The sequence below is a fragment of the Gopherus flavomarginatus genome, chromosome 4 (genome assembly GCF_025201925.1).
Source record: "Gopherus flavomarginatus isolate rGopFla2 chromosome 4, rGopFla2.mat.asm, whole genome shotgun sequence".
In the NCBI taxonomy this organism is placed as follows: Eukaryota; Metazoa; Chordata; order Testudines; family Testudinidae; genus Gopherus; species Gopherus flavomarginatus.
Window position 1 is genome coordinate 53243423 of NC_066620.1, and position 19926 is coordinate 53263348.

The window sequence follows — 19926 nt, forward strand, 5'->3', positions numbered from 1 at the left end:
TAATTCAAGTCACGATCTTTTGATGGAGCTTGAAGTGCGTACATATTACATAAATCTGTTGTCAACATAAAGCTTGTACCTATATGACTGACTGACTTCTGGAAGACAGATACTTGAACAATCCTAAATCTGTAGTCAAACTAGAAATGAAAATCTTCACTATTTGAGAATACCCTAGACCCAGTCAGTGTGGTGTCATATTTAACATGTGCTAGTCCTTTTGCTGTTTTTAAGAACTGAGTTGAGCATTTCGATCAAACTTAGTTGAGTGCGTTGGTGGTTATGAATAAGGAAGTTAATTAAAATAATATTTATTGAGTCTTTAATAGTGTTGAGATTGTTTCCCATATACAGTTAGCTGTAACCTAAGACTTATGAAAAGAATCAGGCACCAGACATTTTTAAAATATCAGTCCCAGAAGTACTGTATTAAAAAGTCCTGCAAATAAAAGCGTAAGTGTGAAGGTGAAAAATAGGGGGGGAAGAGGAGGGAAATGACCACTGCTTTGCTTTCACTGAAGTCTGATGTGGCCCAGTGTAAATGGTACAGTATTCTACAGTATACAAGTAGTAAGAAAGGACTGGGGTTTGCGTTTGGTGTCATGGAGGGGTACTGACATTTGAAGCACATGTTGGCTTTGAGCACCAAGTATCTCCAGGTGGATGATTCATGGAGTTGCATTGGCACAGCTGTTGATCTCTCAACTGAGCATCATGAAGACCCTTTTAAACTTTGACTCTGTTAGCTTCAGTTTTATTTTTAGCTTGGTGAAGGAAAAATCTTTGCTTGTATGGCTGACAGTAACTTCACTAAAAAGAACAGGAGTACTTATGGCACCTTAGAGACTAACATTTATTTGAACATAAGTTTTCATGAGCTAAAACCCACTTCATTGGATGCATGTAGTGGAAAATACAATAGTAAGATATATATGTGTATATACACACAGAGGACATGAAAAAATGGGTGTTGCCATACTAACTATGAGAGTAATTGGGTAAAGTGGGCTATTATCAGCAGGAGGAAAAAAAACAGTTAACAGTTGGAAATGGGCCATCTTGATTATCACTACAAAAGGTTTTTTTCCCCCTCTTGCTGATAATAGCCCACCTTGATTTGTCTCGTTAGAGTTGGCAACCCCCATTTTTTCATGTCCCCTTTGTGTATATATCTTCCTACTGCATTTTCCACTGCATGCATCCGATGAAGTGGATTTTAGCTCATGAAAGCTTATGCTCAAATAAATTTGTTAATCTCTAAGGTGCCACAAGTACTCTTTGTTCTTTTTGCTGATACAGACTAACAGGGCTAGCACTCTGAAATCAGTAACGTCACTAGCACCAAAGAAACAGTTACACAAAATATACTAAAATAGCAGAACAAAGAACAAGACACCCAGGATGCTATCATTGATGATTAAAAACAAATCACAATCCTTTATGACAAATATAACCTATTTGTTTTCTCTTGTTATAAAACACCTTATACTAAATCTTCTTTGCTGCTTATTTTGTGTCAAGTTATATATAAATATGAATACTGACATTTGTAGGATAAGAGACAGTAATATTCAATTAAATCTCTTCCATTGTAGCTGTTGACAAAGGGTATCAGAGTTTGTTAGTAACACCTTAGTACAGTTTATGGTATGAAACCCCAGAATAAGGAATTATTTTTTTTTCTTGATCTTATAACCTTTTCTTGCTGAAGGAACTGGAAAATAAAGATAGCTCTATTTTAAAATACAATATATGAAAGAAATAAACAGTAGGAAAAATAATTTCTGTTTCCTGAGTTGTGTTCGAGGAGAAGTACGTGGTTTATCAGAAATGTTTCATCTTTAAATATCCATAAATTATACATATCTTCGTAGAATGTTTTGTTCAAAACCCACATTTTTGGTTCAAAGCGTAGTTTACATGACATATCCTAATAGCCGTAAGTGGACCACATTAACTATTGTCCATTTAGCCCATCAGACAAACTGAACCTATTAGCATTTCAAGGTAGTGCTTTGTGCAAGCTATGCAAATATATGTACTGCACAGTCAAATTTCTTAATTAACTGTCACAAGATAAGGTTTAAAGATGAAAGGAAGACCAAAGCTAAATTAACAAATTTGCAATGTTTTAGTCACATCAAAGCAGAGAAACTAGGAATGGTTATATACACGTTCACCTATTCTTATGTTGTCATATCTTCTTAGACTTTTTGTAATATTATGATTGATTTCAATAGTTTAAATTCTGTTCAGCTTAGAGTGTTTCCCAGAAGTGCATTAAGCTACATGATTTAATTTCTGTTGCATGTGGGTTCATTCATTCTCCACGTACAGCTACATTGCATGGCTCTCTTGGTGACGTGTAGAGTATATACATCACAGGCCTCCCTAGCATCGGTATAAATAAAGTTGTAGTAGATGGTGAATAAGGACAGGCCTGGACCCTGGTCCATTTTGATCAGTTTCATGACCAGTGGGTTTTTAAATTGGTCAGTTTCATGTTTTCATCTGTTTACATCTGAAATTTCATGGTATTGTAACCGTGGGGGTCACAAACCAAAAGGTGTCCGAAGTGGGTCTCCTCTCCCCCAGGAGCTGCCATGCAAGGGAAGGATAAGTCCTGTTCCTCCCCAGCCCAGCAGGGTCTTGCAGCTAGGAGCCCCATGGCTGGGTCACTTCCAGGAGCAGGAGGAGATTGGACCCACCTTCACAAGTCGTCTTCAGCTGCAGGAACCTCCCAGTGCTTCCTGCAGCAGGGGCATTCAGGAGGGGGTCTGCTCTCCCCCTGAGAGCAAGAGCGGCTATGCAGGGGAAGGACAAGTCCTTTCACTTCACAACCAAGCAGGGACTTGCAGCTAGGAGCCCCCTGGCTGAGATGTTCCCAGCAGCAAGGGGGAGATCAGATTTCACAGGGAAGGGCTTATTTCGTGGACTGTGACATGTTTTTCACAGCCCTGAAATTGATAGGGCCCTACCTATACATCTCTCTACACACACAAGCAGCACCTCCCCTGTCTACACTGCTAAGTCGTTTCCTAGTGTCCAGCTCTGTGGAGCCTTTCCCTGCTGCCCTCCCCTCCACCAAAGTCTTTCACTGACATGCGTAACTCTTCACTGACATGTGGACTCTGCACGCTGCCGCAAGAAGTGTGGTGTAGATGTAGCCTCTGAGCAGCATCTTTCAGACTATTGAGCATTTTGAAGATAAGGACTATGATAAATTTTTTAAATAAAATTATACAGAAAGCCAACTTAGTGAATGGAGGACAGGCTGTATGTGCTCACGGTAGTCCATGTTGCTGACAGGATGTGCAGCCGTGTTCTGTGCTACTGTATCTCATGATAAACTGTCAAAGGCTGTAGAGAGAACCAGCGGAGTAAGAATGGATGTCTCCTCCATCAAAGAACAGCGGGGTGATGATCCAATAGGACTACTAATGCTGTTTCCATTACATGTTTTGTCTTAAAACCAAATTGTGCTGAATCTAGGATTATTGACTTTGACTAAATGAGCTTGTAGGTATCCTTTGGCTAGCTTCTATAAGCTAGGTCAGAAATGAACAGTTTGAAACTGAGCAGTAACTGGCTAGATTCCATGCATCTAGTGTACGTTTCTTCAAGGTTGGTCATTGTCCTGTGTTCTGAAGAAGGAAAGGTAAATTCCTCCACTGAATAAGTCAGTGAATCTTTTAGTTAGAAGTACCGGTTGCTTGTGACTCACTCTTGCCTCCAAAAAGAGCTGGGATTAGGACACACCATCAAGGTGACCAATGCTTACTGTAGCATGAAGGTGACAGTTTGTGGCTGGTGTAGAGGGGATTGTAACCATTCAGCTTGAGAAATGTGTGATTTGTTTCAGCAAATCTGGAGGATCCTTGTATGAGTATAGTCATCCTCTTTATCCCACCTGCCATATCAACCCAGTTTAATATTTGAAAAAACTCTGGCTCATATCCAGTAGACTGCACACCGCCTAAAATTTTAAATACCCAATTACAAACCCAAGCTCTTCAATACAAAATGTTAGTTCTTCAGTATTTCCAGTAGGTTGGTTAATAATTTGTACATTCTAAAAAAAACAAAAACAAAACCCTAAACAGAATTATTTTCCTCTTCCCACCTGCCATTGTTTTTGTTCCCCTTCAGCTTCTCTTCCTTTTTGCATGCACTCAGAGAGACCGAGGTTCATAGGAAGTCTTTGCAGTGTTCATCTAAGGTTAGCAAGTATGGGCTCTGGTGAATCAGGGCTAAAAGCAAATTCCAGAATTTAGGTCCCCTGCATAGAACAGTGTCAATTGCTGTTTTCTCTGTTATGGAGGCACTAGTTGTGACTCTATAACAGAACTCAACCTTTTGAATTAAAAACAAGATTTCAACCTCTTTATTTTATGGCACTATACAGTTTATCATCCCCAAACTTACAGCACTTACTCTTTTGAATACAGAATACATTTTATAAGAATTCACAATTAAACCAGTTAATTTGAGTTAAAATTAATTAAAAATTATTTCCTTTAAGAAACATAGAACTTTTGCTTGTCCTGAGTTGTCTTAATGGAATAACAGACGTGTTAAACTTTACATATAGTTTAAATTGAAATCTTGTATGTAGGCTATAATTGAAGTAAATAGATTACAATTAATCGGTTATTAATAATTCTTATATTTAATTATGATTTAATTTCAAGGCTCAGAAAAACAGCTCAGTAAATCACAAGTGGGGTTACTATGACATCAGAAATAAATCAACCAATCACCAACTTCTCTCTCCAGCTAATTTGCGTGCATCACATCTGTTGGTTGTAATGATTCGCTAGCATACCGGAGACTAGACACATGTCAAATTCTCATTGGTAAATTACTTGGCTCAACTGTCACTGCTAATTACAGATTAAGTGGCTGCATGCTGGCTTTAGCATCAGTGCTTGAAAGGCTCCCCATGGCATAACAGCTTCTGTTACATATGTACTGAGGCAGCATTGTCAATAGAATTGAAGTAGGAGTGCAGGGAAGCCCTTAACTCACAAATAAGTTGAGACTCGGAGACTCTGCTTTCTCCTCTCCCTTTCTCATAGTCATAGTAACTAACTCAGGCCTCTAAATTTAATAGGTCAATTGCAAATTAAAGTCCAGATTCACCAGCACACTTAAGTTGTTTTTTCTCACTCTGGTAATACAAGGCAGCTGCAATCTTAACTGATCTAGATAGTATGCTTGGGCTGATATTAGTCTGATATTTTGGGGTATCAGTGATTCTTCTTCAGGTGATATTTCTTCTAGTATGTGTGCACATGTGCTCCAAGCACCTGAAAATGGAGAATTTTTACTAGTGATATCTGTTGGTCTGCTCCTGTGCCGCCTCGTGCTCCCAGCCAATGGTATGCCACCTCAACAAAGGCGAAGGGTTTTTACTCAAGGTATTTCCTCATTCCCAAAAAGAAGGGGATTTTGAAAGACCCATCTTGGATCTCAGACAACTAAATGTCTTCACACAGCATTTGAGGTTCAGGATGACCACCCTGGCCTTTGATTTCCTCCCTAAATGAAGGTAACTGGTTTGTAGCTCTTGACTGGATGCCTGTTTTCCATAGAGACATTCATCCAGTCCACAGGAGACTCCTGTCCTTTATGGTGGACCTAGATCATTATCAATACAGAGTAATTCCCTTTGGTCTATCAGTGGCCTCCAGAGCTTTCACAAAGCTGCTGTCGTTGGTAGCGACATACTCGTGTTGCCAGGACAGCCCAGTATTTCCTCACCTCTCTGAGTGGCTGCTCACGGTATAATTCACAGCCTCCTTCAAGCCATAGGACTTAAGTGAACCTAGAAAAGTGTACTTTAGTACCAATGCAAATTATAGACTTTTTTTGGAGTGACTACAAACTTGATTTCAAGTAGTACATATCTACATGAGGACAGATGTTCTGAGGGGCCTCCGGTCAAAATGAGCCCTCAAATGACAGAATAAAGATGTAACTGGAGATAAGAGAGAGTGGTGGAAACAAGTGGTTACAATACAAAAAGTACAAATACAATACAAAAACCATAAAACATGGGTCTACACTTATTAATAGTTACCTTTACTATGTTATAGAGTAGATTTTCCCCCACAAGTTCAGTTTTTTGCAGAACTGGCTGGTTGCAGACAAATCAGGATCCAAGGGTTCATGAATGCCCAGCCTGCTCCTTAAGGAGTTTCCTCAGTGAATTGATGCAGAGTGTCTTTCCACACACTCACTCATACTAAAAAACAATCTCTTGTTTCTGTTCACAGACAGGGTGAACCCCTGTCTTGTTGTAAAGTTTCCTTTTTGTGTTTTAAGTGGCTTTAACTCTGTCATGGCCTCTGCTTGTTTTTCGTTCTAAGTCTTACTAGTGTGCAAGGCTAAACAATTTACCCTTGCATTGCATCACTGGCTAGAAGGGGTGTGGTGGTAACTTCCTCATACCCTAATGGGACATTACTGAAATATCCTGGTGACTAATCTTTACTTTTTACTCCAAGTCCATAAAGCATACATTCAATATAAATATATTGTTCCTTAAATGTTACCAGTGCATACATCTTGCAGTGATTTGAGTCTAGACAAGTTACAAGCTGTCTGTAGACACTCTACATGAATCATAGAAATGAAAGGACCTCAAGAAGTCATCAAGTCCACCCCTCTGTGCTGAGGGGGACCAGGTAAATCTAGACCATCACAGACCAACCTGTTCTGTAAAACTTCCAGTGATGTGAGTTCCACAACCTCCCTTGGAAGTCTATTCCAGAGTTCAGCTATCCTTGTAGTTAGAAAGCTTTTCCAAATAACAAACCTAAATGTCCCTTGCTGCAGATTAATTCATTACTACTTGTTCTGCCATCAGTGGACACAGAGAACAGTTGATCAGTCCTTTTTAGAACAGCCTTTGACATATTTGATGACCGTTATCAGGTCCCCCCTCGGTCTTCTTTCTGACACTCCCTCCCCCCTAAACATTTCCTCACAGGTTAGGTTTTCTAAACCATATTTCATTTTTGTTGCTTTCCTCTGGACTCTCTCCAATTTGTCCACATAATTCCTGAAGTGTGGTGCCCAGAATTGGACACAGTACTGCAGTTGAGGCCTCACTAGTGCCAAGGAGAGCGAGACAAGTGCCTCCTTTGTCTTACATGTAACTCTCGTATTAGTACACCCCAGAATGATAACCATTTTCACAGCTGCATCACATTGTTGACTCAATTCAATTTGTGAATACTACCACATTCTTTTCAGCAATACTGCTACCAATTATTCCTCACTTTGTAGTTGTGCATTTGATTTTTCCTTCATAAGTGAAGTACTTTGCGTTTGTCTTTTATTGAAATGCATCTTGTTGAATTCAGACCAATTTTCTAATTTGTCACGGTCCTTTTGAATTGTAATCCTGTCCTCCAAAGTTTTTGTAGCCCATCCCAGCTTGGTGTCATCTGCAAATTTTATAAGTATACTCTCAACTCCATTATCTAAATCCTTTATTGAAGATACTGAATAGTATTGGACCCAGGACTAGCCCATGCAGTACCTCAGTAGATACACCCTCACAGTTGACAATGAACTATTGATAACTACTCTTTTGACTACTATCTTTCAAGTAGTTTTGCTCATGTCTTGTAGTAAATTCATCTAGATTGTATTTAGCTAATTTTCTTAGGAGACTGTCATGTGCGACATTGTTGAAAGTCTTACTAAAATGTGTCACATTGTCATGGTATAATTCCCCACTCTGAACCTTAGCATTCAAAAGATGGGGTACCAGCATGAATTCCTCTAAGCTCAATTACCAGCTTAGTACTTGTAGCGCTGCCACCAACCAGGAATTCCAGTGCCTGGTACACTCTGGTCCCCCCAAAACCTTACCCGGGGACCCCCAAGACCCAGACTCTCTGGATCTTAACACAAGGAAAGTAAACCCTTTCCCTCAGCGTTGCCTCTCCCAGGCTTCCCCTCCCTGGGTTACCCTGGAAGATCACTGTGATTCAAACTCCTTGAATCTTAAAACAGAGAGGAAAATCCACCTTCCCCCCTCCTTCTCTTTCCCCCTCCCAGACTGTCCCTGAGAGAGAAAGTAATCCTAACCCAGAGAGAAAATTAACCTTACTCTCCCTCTTCCCTCCTTTCTCCCCACCAATTCCCTGGTGAATCCAGTCCCAGTCCCCTGGGGTCTCACCAGAATTAAAAAAAAACAAAAAACAATCAGGTTCTTAAACAAGAAAAGCTTTTAATTAAAGAAAGAAAAAACAGTAAAAATTATCTTCGTAATTTTAAAATGGAATATGTTACAGGGTCTTTCAGCTATAGGCACTGGGAATACCCTCCCAGCCTAAGTATACAAGTACAAATTAAAATCCTTTCAGCAAAATACAAATTTGAACTTCTCCCAGCCAAATACACATTTGCAAATAAAGAAAACAAACATAAGCCTAACTTGCCTATTCTACCTGGTACTTACTATTCTGGACATATAAGAGACTGTATCAGAGAGAGTGGAGAGAAACCTGGTTGCATGTCTGGTCACTCTCAGAACCCAGTGAGAACAACCACCAAAAACTAACAGAGCACACAAAAACTTCCCTCTCTCAAGATTTGAAAGTATCCTGTCCCCTGATTGGTCCTCTGGTCAGGTGACAGCCTGGCTCACTGGCCTTGTTAACCCTTTACAGGCAAAGGAGATATGAAGTACTTCTGTTCTGTTAACTCTTATCTGTTTGACACACATCTACAGCTTCCTCCCTATCCACTGATCTGGTAATCCTTGTTGAAGAAAGAAATTGGGTTGGTTTGACATGATTTGTTCATGACAAATCGGTGCTGGCTATTCCTTAGAATCCTATTATCCTATAAGTGCTTATGAATTGCTTCTTAAATAATTTGGTCCAGTATCTTTCCAGGAATTGAAGTTAGGCTGACTGATCTATAATTTCCCGAGTATTCATTGTTCCCCTTTTTGAAGATAGGTACTATATCTGCCCTTCTCCAGTCCTGTAGGACCTCACCCATGGATAAATATCCTGTAAGATATGTATTTGGTGTAATGAGTTTGTCCAATCCAAGGTGAGAGCTCTTTGCTAAGGGTCTCTGTGTCACAGATAGCTTCTGCACAAAGAAGAGGGAGACCTATCAAGCTCTGGAATTGGTGCATCTGTCACCAGATTCCCCCTCTTGGCATTGTACTGCCTGGGAGTAGTGAACACCTTGTCAGCCTCAGAAGGCACTTCGACAGAGACCACAAGTGGGAACTGTGTAACTCAGTGAGAGAGAACATTTTCTAGCGGTTTCCCATTGTGGGATGACTTTGTGTCCTAAGGCAACAAATTATGCCAGTCTGCTGTTCCTGAGCAGCTTAGAGTCATGATTCCAGTGGGGATGCAGTCCTAGTTCAGTGGCAGGAGCTGGTGATGTATGCCTTCCCACCCATCCATCTTTTACCCTAAGTCCTGAGAAAAATCAAGGAGGACAGTGTGTCTGTTGTTTTAGTGGCACTCTGCTGGCCAAGACAGTTTTGGTTTCCGAGCCTCCTACAGATGTCCGCACAACCATGCATACAAATCCTACAATTTCTGAACCTGTTGACATAGGACAAAGGCAAGACCAAACATCCTAGGCATTACACCCTGGTTCAAGCTTCTTTAGCAGAAGTATCCATTGGCACAGCGATCCTACAGTTGGTGGTGCAGCTTGGTTCACTGCACCCTCTTCCTCAGCGAATACTGATTAGGACTATAGTGGAAATATACATAGGGACCGTCACTCGAAAAAGAAAGAAAGTTTACTTAGTAACTGGAGTTCTTTGAGATATGCAGTCCGTGTATGTATTTCACTACCTGCTTCAGATCCTTTCCTAAGGTGATTTGCAGTAGAGAACGAACTTCAGAGGTGGTCAAGCTGCGCTTCCACTTATGCCCTTGGTTGATTGCGCGAGGAGGCACAGGGAGCAGTCATGGACCAACAGATACGGGTAGTAAAAAATTTCCGGTTCCGGGCACATGGAGCCGATAGTGAAATGTGCATAGGGCCCACACATCTCAAAGAACTCCGGTTACTGTAATGCAAGTAACCTTTCTGTCTGCCCTTAAAAGTTAACCTTAATTCGTTTTAAAAACGCAGTATATTCTTCTTATGTGGCATCTCCATTACTAGAGGTTTGCAATCAGGGTAGTCCATTTTGTACAATCCCCTGCTAATCACTTTGTGAATAAACAATCCTTTTGATTGACCCAAGGTATTGTATTGTATTCATCCAAGAGCTCCTTTTTCTGCTTCTTGTTCTTCTGCCATCAGCTTTCCTTTCTAGTGCCTGTAATATACATTGCCTGCTGAATCCCTTAATGAGCTTTGCATATCAAATCTTTCCTTTCATAAGATCTGACTAGCATTAATGTTAATACAGTGCCTATCTTCAAATCATTAGGTATATTGCATAGTAGCATTCTCTTTGGATGTCTTTAGTATTTGTGTATGACATTGTACACACTTTTTAAAAAGTAAGGAAATTCCCAGAAACAAAGCAACATTAAAATACAGTAAAGATTGGGAGTATATATCAGTAACATTAAATGTTAAAAAAAAAATTGAGGCTGTTGCAATTAGCTCCAAACAAGCATTATAAACCTAGGAAACTTAAGAGTTAAAGTTACACTTCAAAAGAAATCCAAACAGGTAAGAAATGCAAATAAGGCTCCTGACAACCTTAACTCTGCCCCATAGTGATGCTTTGGCGGGGATGCAGGGAAGAGAATCACCTGGTTTCTAAAAATCAACAAATTATGCTGTTAAACTGCTGGAAGGTTTTGAAATGTCCTCAGAAAGTAATTCCTTGGCACTTTTTTTTCTTTCCTGGTTGGTTGACAAAGCTTTTAGAATTCAGAGCTTGCAAAGGTATTTAGTGCCCCTGAAATGGCACTTTTTAATTATCACACAACTACTTGATATACAGTGAACCATAAATAACAAGCACAGAGACAACAAACTCCTGCAGAATGCCAAATTCAGAGTTAGATGCAGTAATTCCAAGTAATGCATATGTAATGCTTACATTGTCTAAGCCAGGGGTCAGCAACCTTTCAGAAGCAGTGTGCCGAGTCTTCATTTATTCACTCTAATTTAAGGTTTCCCATGCCGGTAATACATTTTTACGTTTTTTAGAAGCTCTCTCTCTAAGTCTATGTATTATATAACTAAACTAGTGTTGTATTGTAAAATAAACAAGGTTTTCAAATGTTTAAGAAGCTTCATTTAAAATGAAATTAAAATGTTGATCTTACAGACGCCAGCCTGCTCAGCCCGCTGCTGCTCTGGGGTTCTGTTCACCTAGGCCGGCAGTGGGCTGAACGAGGCCTGCGGCCGGGACCCCGGCTGGCAAGAGTCCGTCAGCCAGAACCCCAGACCAGCAGCGGACTGTGCGGGGCCAGCAGCCAGGACCCAGAGGGCTGGAGTCAGGGCTGGGGACTGGAGATGTCAGGGCGGGGGGGGCTAAGCATCAGTGGGGGTGCCAGAGTCAGGGCTAGGGTTGGGAGGGGGATGAAGGAGTCAAGTGGAGGTCTGGGTGTGTATGAGGGAGGTACAGGGCTCAGGGCACGGACCTGCGGGGTGTGCGGGGCTCAGGGCAGGGAGCGTGGGGTGTGTGTGGGGGAGGGGGGCGGGGGGGGTCAGGGCTCGGGAGAGGGCTGGGTGACTGCCCCCCTAAGAACTCCCAAACCCACTTCTCCTTGTCCCCTGACTACCCTCTTCTGGGACCCCTGTCCCCAACTGCCCCCCAGGAGCCTACTCCCTATCTAAGCCTCCCTGTTCCTTATCCCCAGACTGGACCCTACCCCCTACCTGTCCCCTGACTGCCCCAACCCTTATTCACACCTCCATCCTCAAACAGACCCCCAGGACTCCCATGCCCCATCCAACCGCTCCTCGCTCCCTGACAGGACCCCCAGAACTCCCGACCCATCCAACCCCCCCCCCCACTCCCTGCCTGCCTCAACCCCTCTCCACACCCCTGCCTCCTGACAGGACCCCCAGAACTCCCAACTCATACAACTCCCCCAACTCCTTGTCCCCTGACCACCCCCTCCAGAGACCCCCCCCACACCCTAACTGCCCCCACCAGGACCCTCCTTGCTCCTGGTCCCCTGACTGCCCTGACCCCTATCCACCCGCTGCCCCCTCACAAATCCCGGGGCTCCCATGCCCCGTCCAACCCCCCATACTCCCTGACTGCCCCCTCCAGAGACCCCCGCCCCTAGCCACCCCCCCAAGATCCCACCCCCCCATCCAACCCACCCTTCTCCCTGTCCCCTGACTGCCCCCTGCCCTGGGCCCTTTACTTTGAGGCTCCACGCAGAGCCAGACACGCTGCCCTGTGGGAGAGCACAGCCTCGGCCCTCAGAGCGCTGCGCATGGCAGCAGCATGGCTCCAGCTGAGCAGGGAGCGTGTCTGCCCCCCACAGAGCCAAATGCTGCCCCGCGGGAGCGCGCAAGGCGGCATGGCTCCAGGGGAGAGGGGAGTGTTTCTGCCTCCCCGCGGAGCCAAACCCTGCCCCGCGGGAGCGTGCAGCCCCAACCCCCAGAGCGCTGCGTGCGGCAGCAGGGCTCCGGGGGAGGGGCCGGCAGCTTGCTGCGCTCAGCCTGGCTCTCTGGCCCGGGAGCGCGGACCCCACAGCTTGCCGTGCTGGGGGAGTGGGGCCATTTGCCCACCCCGTGTGCATGGCTATGTTTCTGCTCCCTGCCCCTGCCCCTGCAGGGGGGGGGAGCAGAGGGCAGAGGAGAGCGGGCCAGACTGGGCAGGATTTTTAATGGCCCGCTGGAGTCCTGGCAGGCTCCAGCGTGCCATTAAAAATTGGCTCACGTACCGTATTTGGCACGCGTGCCATAGGTTGCCGACCCCTTGTCTAAGCGTTTACTTGGATCTAATTTGACTGATTTAACTTTTTAGGCATATCCTGATTTTTTTCTTATCTGCACATTGTTTATTAGTGTTTGTTTAGAGGAGGTTGGTGAATACTTCAGGTTTCTTGTTCAAACTTTTCTGCAAAGTCTCCAACAAAGGAAAGCAAAAGAGAGAATGAAACAGTTGTAATCCAGGAAGGTAGTCTGATTTATTTAAATATGGAAACCCTAATAACCAGATTAAACAACAAAAACAACCCAAAAAACCAACCAAACAAAAAAAACCCCAACCAAACACTATCTGTCTTTCATACCTTGAAAGTTCCTAGAATCACCCTTATTGGGTGATGTGTTGTCTGTTTTAGACTGGTCCTACATCATTTGTATGATGCTGATGTAAGATTAATAACTGTTTCCCCTGCAAAATCTGGATGAAATGACATGTCTCATGAAGAAGTCTCCACTCTGCGTATTGTCTGTTCATCTACTACTCCAGCAGGTGTCTTTAAATCCCTACTCAAGGTGCACTTATCCTATTATGCCTATGGAAATTAACTCATAAAGTCTAGTTGGATGCCACTCGTATTTCTGACAGCTGTTTATACATTACAGCTATAACAAACTTGATCTGACACTGTCTGGTTGTAGATGGTAAATGTAGAATGTAACCATACATTCAAATCACTCTCTCCCCCAGTCTGTTTCTACTTGCATCTTGTCTTGAGTTAGTAAGAGATGATTCCAGCCAAGAAAAGTCGAAAATTTGCTTGTACAGCATCTTGCACTTGGGTACAACTGTAATATAATAAGGAAAAATCTTAAAATCCTCTTTCTGCAGCCTTTTCGTGATGTGTGCAAAATTTTTCTTAGGCTCTTCCTTGATGTTTTTACATACAGTTAAGTAAGACCTGCTTACCTTCATGTGCTGGAAGAAACTTTTTGAAGTTTTTGGCCTAGTGTGAGAGTCTATTTCCAAGTCTAATGGAAACATTTTTATTTAATTACATGTTTTTAAAGTGCACATAACATGCTATCATTTTATTAGTCAAATGAACGTTTTCTGTCTTGTATATGCAACCTAGACATTACAGAATTGTGTTGGCGTATGAGAACTTGAAAGTAATATTGAGTATAAACAAAGCGAAATAAATTAGTGTATTTTTACTATGCAAGTTAGTGCAAAAATTAAATGATATACTTCTAAAGCTACACCCTCAATCATTTTTAATAATTTATGATGGTGGTAGTGACCTAAGTTATTTTTCTTGTTGCAATTTACTTATACTAATGAAGGGCTTGAAGTACTACTCAAAAAGCAGTTTTAAATAATCCAAATTATGCAGCACTTTCCCCCTTCATAGATTTTTAAGGCCAGAAGAGAATGTTATGATATGCTTTGTGCTCCTGCCTATTATACACCTTAGAACGTCTTGCTTTAGTTTTTGCATCAAGCACAGTAACTTCTGGTTGAAACTGAGGCACGTTTCTTACATATTGAGTCTTAATTTAGACTTCATGATCCACTGCTTTCCTTGGTGAATTGTTCCATGGTTAATTACTCTTACTGTTAAAAATGTGCACATTGTTTTCACTTTGAATTTGTCAACTTCCAGACACTGGCTTTTGATATGCTTTTGTTTGCTAGATTAAAGAGCCCACTGCTATCAGATACCATTCTCCCTGTGTAGGGACTTAGACTGTGATCAAATCACAGATTGAGTTTCTTAAAAGTCCCTCGTTGTAAGGCATCTTTTCCGAAATTTGAATGATTTTTGTAGATCTTTTTTTTAGTCATTTCAGATTTTTCGAAGTCCATTTTAAAGTGTGGACAGCAGAACTGGACACAGGTTTCCACTAGTAGTCTCACTAATGCAGTATACAGAGGTAATACCAACTCCTTACTTTCACTTAGTGCTCGCTTGTTCGGACTTGTCATCTCGGATTAACGGCACCTCTGCCCCCTGTGTTATCCTCCCCAAGAGCGCTCATTTAGGTCTGAGGCCTCCAGCTGGCACCTCTCTAAGTGCTTGTCTTCACTACCCAGGAGATCGATGCTGCTGCAATCCATGCAGCAGGTGTTGATTTTAGCAGGTCTAGTGATGACCCGCTAAATAGACAGCAGAGCAGTTTCTGGTCAACTCCAGTACTAGGGTGACCAGATGTCCCGATTTTATAGGGACTGTCCTGATTTGGGGGTCTTTTTCTTATATAGGCTCCTATTACCCCCCATCTCCATGCCAGTTTTTCACAGTTGCTGTCTGGTCACACTATTCAGTACTCCAGGCAAGTTGACTGAAAAATATCTCCCGTTGACGCAGCGCAGTGAAGATATGGGGGTAAGTCGACCTAAGCTATGTAGTGTAAGATACTGGGGTAGATCGACTTAGAGCTTGTCTTCACTACCAGGGTAGAGGCAGAGACCCACATCCCTCTTCCTCCACACTGATGGATGTAGTCTTAGAGTCTCCCTTGAGTACTTTTTGACTCTCTCTGACCTTAGTCCTGCATCTACGGCTTGTGCTCTCTCAAAGGACAATTGACACTGTTTACTGGTGACCAGCCAGCTTTCACAAAACGTAGTACATGTTGAGGACAAAATGGTTACAGAGAAAACATAATAAAACAGTTTGCATGCCGGTTATACTTATCAAGTGTGACCTGTCTTCCATATGGAGATCCTGGCAGTTTCCAGTCCTTCAGATCCTTCCAGCAGGGTTTTGCCCTTTTGGTTACAATTTCATGTCCGTTTTTGGATCACAATACAGAATCTGCATCTGTTTACATTGACTCTTTATACCAAAAGCCCTTTCTTTGTCTGTTGGGCATCTTGAATCTGTTTGAAATCATTATATGCAATTCTGCCCAGGAGGTGGTACTTCTCTGCAGTTGTTTACCATTCCCACTGATTTGGGCTCAGGAGGGAGCTTGGTAATCCTCTCCTATACAGCTAGAATACAATCCCTAGCTCACAAATGTAAACATATAACATTTACAGATGCGCAAGTTTGATGAATAGGCCTATGGACCATATTGTCTTGTGCATCTCAGTGTAGCTGTCATTTTAAGTTTCCATGCTTCCAGGGTCTCACATCTGTCCCACATACATCCAAGGATCTTGTTGTCCCTGTTAGTCACCTGTCACAGTGGGAACTTCTTTCAGTTGGTTATCAACCAGGACCTGTAGCTCCTCTTCAGTCTCTGCTGTACAGAATACAGGCCCACATTCTGGGCTAAACTTACTACGTGGGCAGAGACTATAGAAATAATGTAATGGTGTTCCTTACCTTGAACACTGCATTCAGCTTTGTCCACATCTTAAATTTACAAATGTAAATTTGGATGCTCTTGAAGGAAGCAGGTGCTTTCCTACAATGTGAAGGTAATGACTAAAGGCAGAACTCTGCCTTCCAGTACATATGTACAGCTGCCATTCATGTTGGACAATTTGGGTGTGGGTGGAGGTGGGAAGAGTTTAACAATAACTGGTTTGGAAGGAAAAAGTAAAATGATACAAGTATTATGCATTTTATATACCTCTATGTAAAATACCAGTTGAGTGCTTGCTAACATTCTGGCTTATAACACAAGAAGGGAATACAAGGGATATTTTCAAGCTGGGACCTCCTCAGCACAGACGTAATTTGCAAAACACTTGCATGTTTTTTTGGTTTTTTTTTTTTGTGGGGGACAGTTTGTTGCGCTTTGAGGCAGGAGGAAGTGATGTTGTATATACATGTGATGTCGTATGTGCAACACCAGGAAGCAGAGAGAGTCATGTGAAGGCTGAGATATGGAGACACTGTAGAATCACGCTACTGACTTTTACATTAGAACTGTGAAACTGTTACTGGTGGTCAGCACAGTCTTTTTATTTCTTTGTTTTGGTGACTTATTAGCAATGGACTTGATAGATGTGGGAATATTTTTTATAGAAAACCGTCCATTTTATTAAAACTAGGGTGCTAATAACTTCAGAATTTTTTTTCTAGAGAAAGTATGGAAGTAAAAGTTATGAAAGTAAAAATATTCTTTGGAGCAAAGTTGGCTTTTAAGATTTTTATTCTCCATCTCAAGTACAGTTTTACTGGAAACATTTTCAGACAAATGATAAATCCATCTTTCTTGCAATTTGCAAAAATATACTCTTTATTCATAACTTCCAGAAAAATAAGGGTGATTGTTTAAAGATAAAAGTACTTTTATATTTTTTTAAGGGCTCAAAGATGTTGACATCAAGATTTGATAATTAACAAATACACACTATATCACAACTTGTTCTGTTTTAATAGCACACTTCCATATTTGAAGAAAAAATTGTATGCTTTAATTGTTTTTGAGTCTAAATATCGCCCTTGCTTACATTTAGAAGCAGCTGTAGTGTACCTCTGAATTTCTTTCTTGATGTATAAATCAAACTTCACCTAGTGGCAACAAATCTGCTTAAGCTACAGTTGAAAGTGTTATTGGCCAAGTTTTTTAAAAATTGGGGACTCAGGTTTTTACTCTTAAAGTATTTTATAACTGTTTAAAACCTGTGTGGTTTTGTTTTGTTTCCTTATAGCATACCTCTATGGATGGATACGCTGAACCACATGTCCAGCCCACCAAATCGAGTAGCAGACAAAACATCCCCCGATGCAGAAACTCAATTACATCTACAAATGAAGAACACCCTCACATTGGAAATTATCGCTTACTAAAAACAATAGGAAAAGGAAATTTTGCCAAAGTGAAGCTGGCAAGACATGTTCTTACTGGAAGAGAAGTAAGCTTTCTGAGTATGGCTAATGAAGTATTTTGTATTGCCTTCATGTGTGGTCTTCTAATAAATATTGCGAACATTGTTTCCAACTGCATCCTTGATTATTGAGACTTGTTTAATATTGCAAAATATAATGCAATGAAAATAGAGCCAGTTGCAGTATGTATGAAGATAGAATTTTCATTTTTGTACTGAAAATTCTTTTCAGAAAACTTTTCTTTTTTGGAGAGGTTGTGTAGTTGTCAGATGTTAGGTTGTCTATTATTATTTATTTTTTCCTGAAAGGAACAAATAAATAATTTCTATTCTTTTCTCCTCCCTCCTAGCCTCTCCCCTCTCCTCTTCCTCCCGGAAGAAAATTCAGGCACCTCCAAAAGAAAATGAAAATATCTTGTTGGGATCTCATCTGTGTTTCTGTGCAATGTTACATTTTCCACAGTGCTGGCAGGAGTGTAAAAGTGACTCTGCTACTGAAGCTGCAATGGAAAGTGATAAAGCACAGTTGGATTCTTATTAAGAAATTCTGCTAGATGGAGTGGAAGATAGATTGGCAAATGTGCCCATTGTGCGCACGCTTTTATAGCTATGTTTGTGCACATTAGATATGCAATGTGTTTAGCTACTAATATGCACATTTTTGTCAGAGCTTTTCACAAGTTTAGTAATACCTGTTTTTCCCCTAGGTTGCTGTGAAAATAATAGATAAAACCCAGCTAAATCCCACCAGTCTACAAAAGGTAAGAACTGAACCTTTGTAATTTTGTAATCAATTGAACTGTGCTGCCAAGGAAAGTAAAGATGATTTTTTTGACCTCTTTATATCAAAAATCAGAAATCTTTGGTTGTGCTGACTATTGCGTGTATGCTGCTGAGGCTTAAAGTGGTGTCCTGCTATCCTAGCTGTATCCAGTTTCCCAATTGTGCTGACAATGGTTTTTGAACGTGGTTCTTAGTTGCTCACTTCTCCCCTCATCTCCCTCTTCTCCCCCCACCCTATCTCTCTCCCCCAGCAGGTTTTGTTTTGCTGGGTCTGAAAACTGTCATTTGAAGTTTTGCTGCCAGTCAAATGTAGGATCATTCTATATAAAAATGTCTATCTCCTCACTTAAAATCTAGGGAACAGTAGTTTTCCCTAATTTAACTTGTCCTGTTGGATTGTCCATAATAATGAAACACATTTTGAGGAGTCAAAGTTAGTAAGACTTAAATGACTTGAAGCTCTGTTTGTGTATATTTCAGTTTTATTAAAAATATTTGTTGTTCAAGGGATTCTTGTCAATTACTTTGCTTATATATAATCTCACAGAAATTACTTAAGTGGTTACAGAAACTGCTGGTTTGTTTGTCTGGCTTCCTGTTTCTCTGGTTAGTACAAACTATCCATAAACCCCTTATAGGCCATCCATATTATTGTGATAACCATATTGGCCCATGATGGGCCAACTCAGAGCTTCTGGTTTTCAGTGAAGAGTTGATTGATTTATTTTAAGTATGTGCATGACAGATCATTTGTCCTAAATTTTGACCATTTTCCAGTGTTTCTTTAATGTTTAAAAGCAGCAGAGTCCTGTGGGACCTTACAGACTAACAGATGTATTGGAGCACGAGCTTTCATGGGTCAATGCCTACATCCGACAAAGTGGGCATTCACCCACGAAAGCTCATGCTCCAATATGTCTGTTAGTCTATAAGGTGCCACAGGACTCTTTGCTGCTTTTACAGATCCAGACTAACATGGCTACCCCTCTGATACTTTAAGGTTTAAGTTCACTCAAATATGGAAAATCCATACAAAATCCCTCTATCCTTCCTAATTAAGTTCCATAGTAGATTGGAACAGCCATATGGGGAGCTTCTATACCCCACAAAGGTAATCTTCATGCTAATGCCACTTAGGCTAGCTAAGAGGGGACCATTTGGGATGTGCCTCACTGCCTGTTGCTGGGGTGAATTCACCTCTCTCATCCTTGTTCAGTTCCTCATAGAAAGCTTAGTTGTTTAGCCTTTGTGTTGGGATGGATGAATTTCGTGAGAAGAGGGGATAAAAAATGAGTAGAAAGCAAGAGATGCACTCTGAAAACACTCATGCTGATTAGCTAGTGTTTTGTAAAAATGCCAGCCTACTCAAAATCTTTTCTAGTTGTCTTCTCTTCCTGTCATTTTAAATAGAATTTGTGGCTGAGGCATGTGAAAATTTGCCCAATAGCTTGTTAGTTGTTACATTCTGAAATGACAGCATTTGCACAGGGTTTTGACAAAAA

At 41.4% G+C, this 19926-nt stretch overlaps 1 protein-coding gene across 5 annotated transcripts in view; it reads left to right on the forward strand.

Moving 5' to 3' along the window:
- The window catches only part of MARK1 (microtubule affinity regulating kinase 1), a 107783-nt gene that overhangs the window by 26828 nt on the left and 61029 nt on the right, over positions 1 to 19926 (forward strand). For all 5 annotated transcript variants that reach the window (XM_050948511.1, XM_050948514.1, XM_050948509.1 and 2 more), the window contains exons 2-3: positions 17465 to 17668; positions 18349 to 18402. In XM_050948511.1, the coding sequence (XP_050804468.1) occupies positions 17465 to 17668; positions 18349 to 18402 (258 nt within the window). The remainder of the gene's footprint in view (positions 1 to 17464; positions 17669 to 18348; positions 18403 to 19926) is intronic.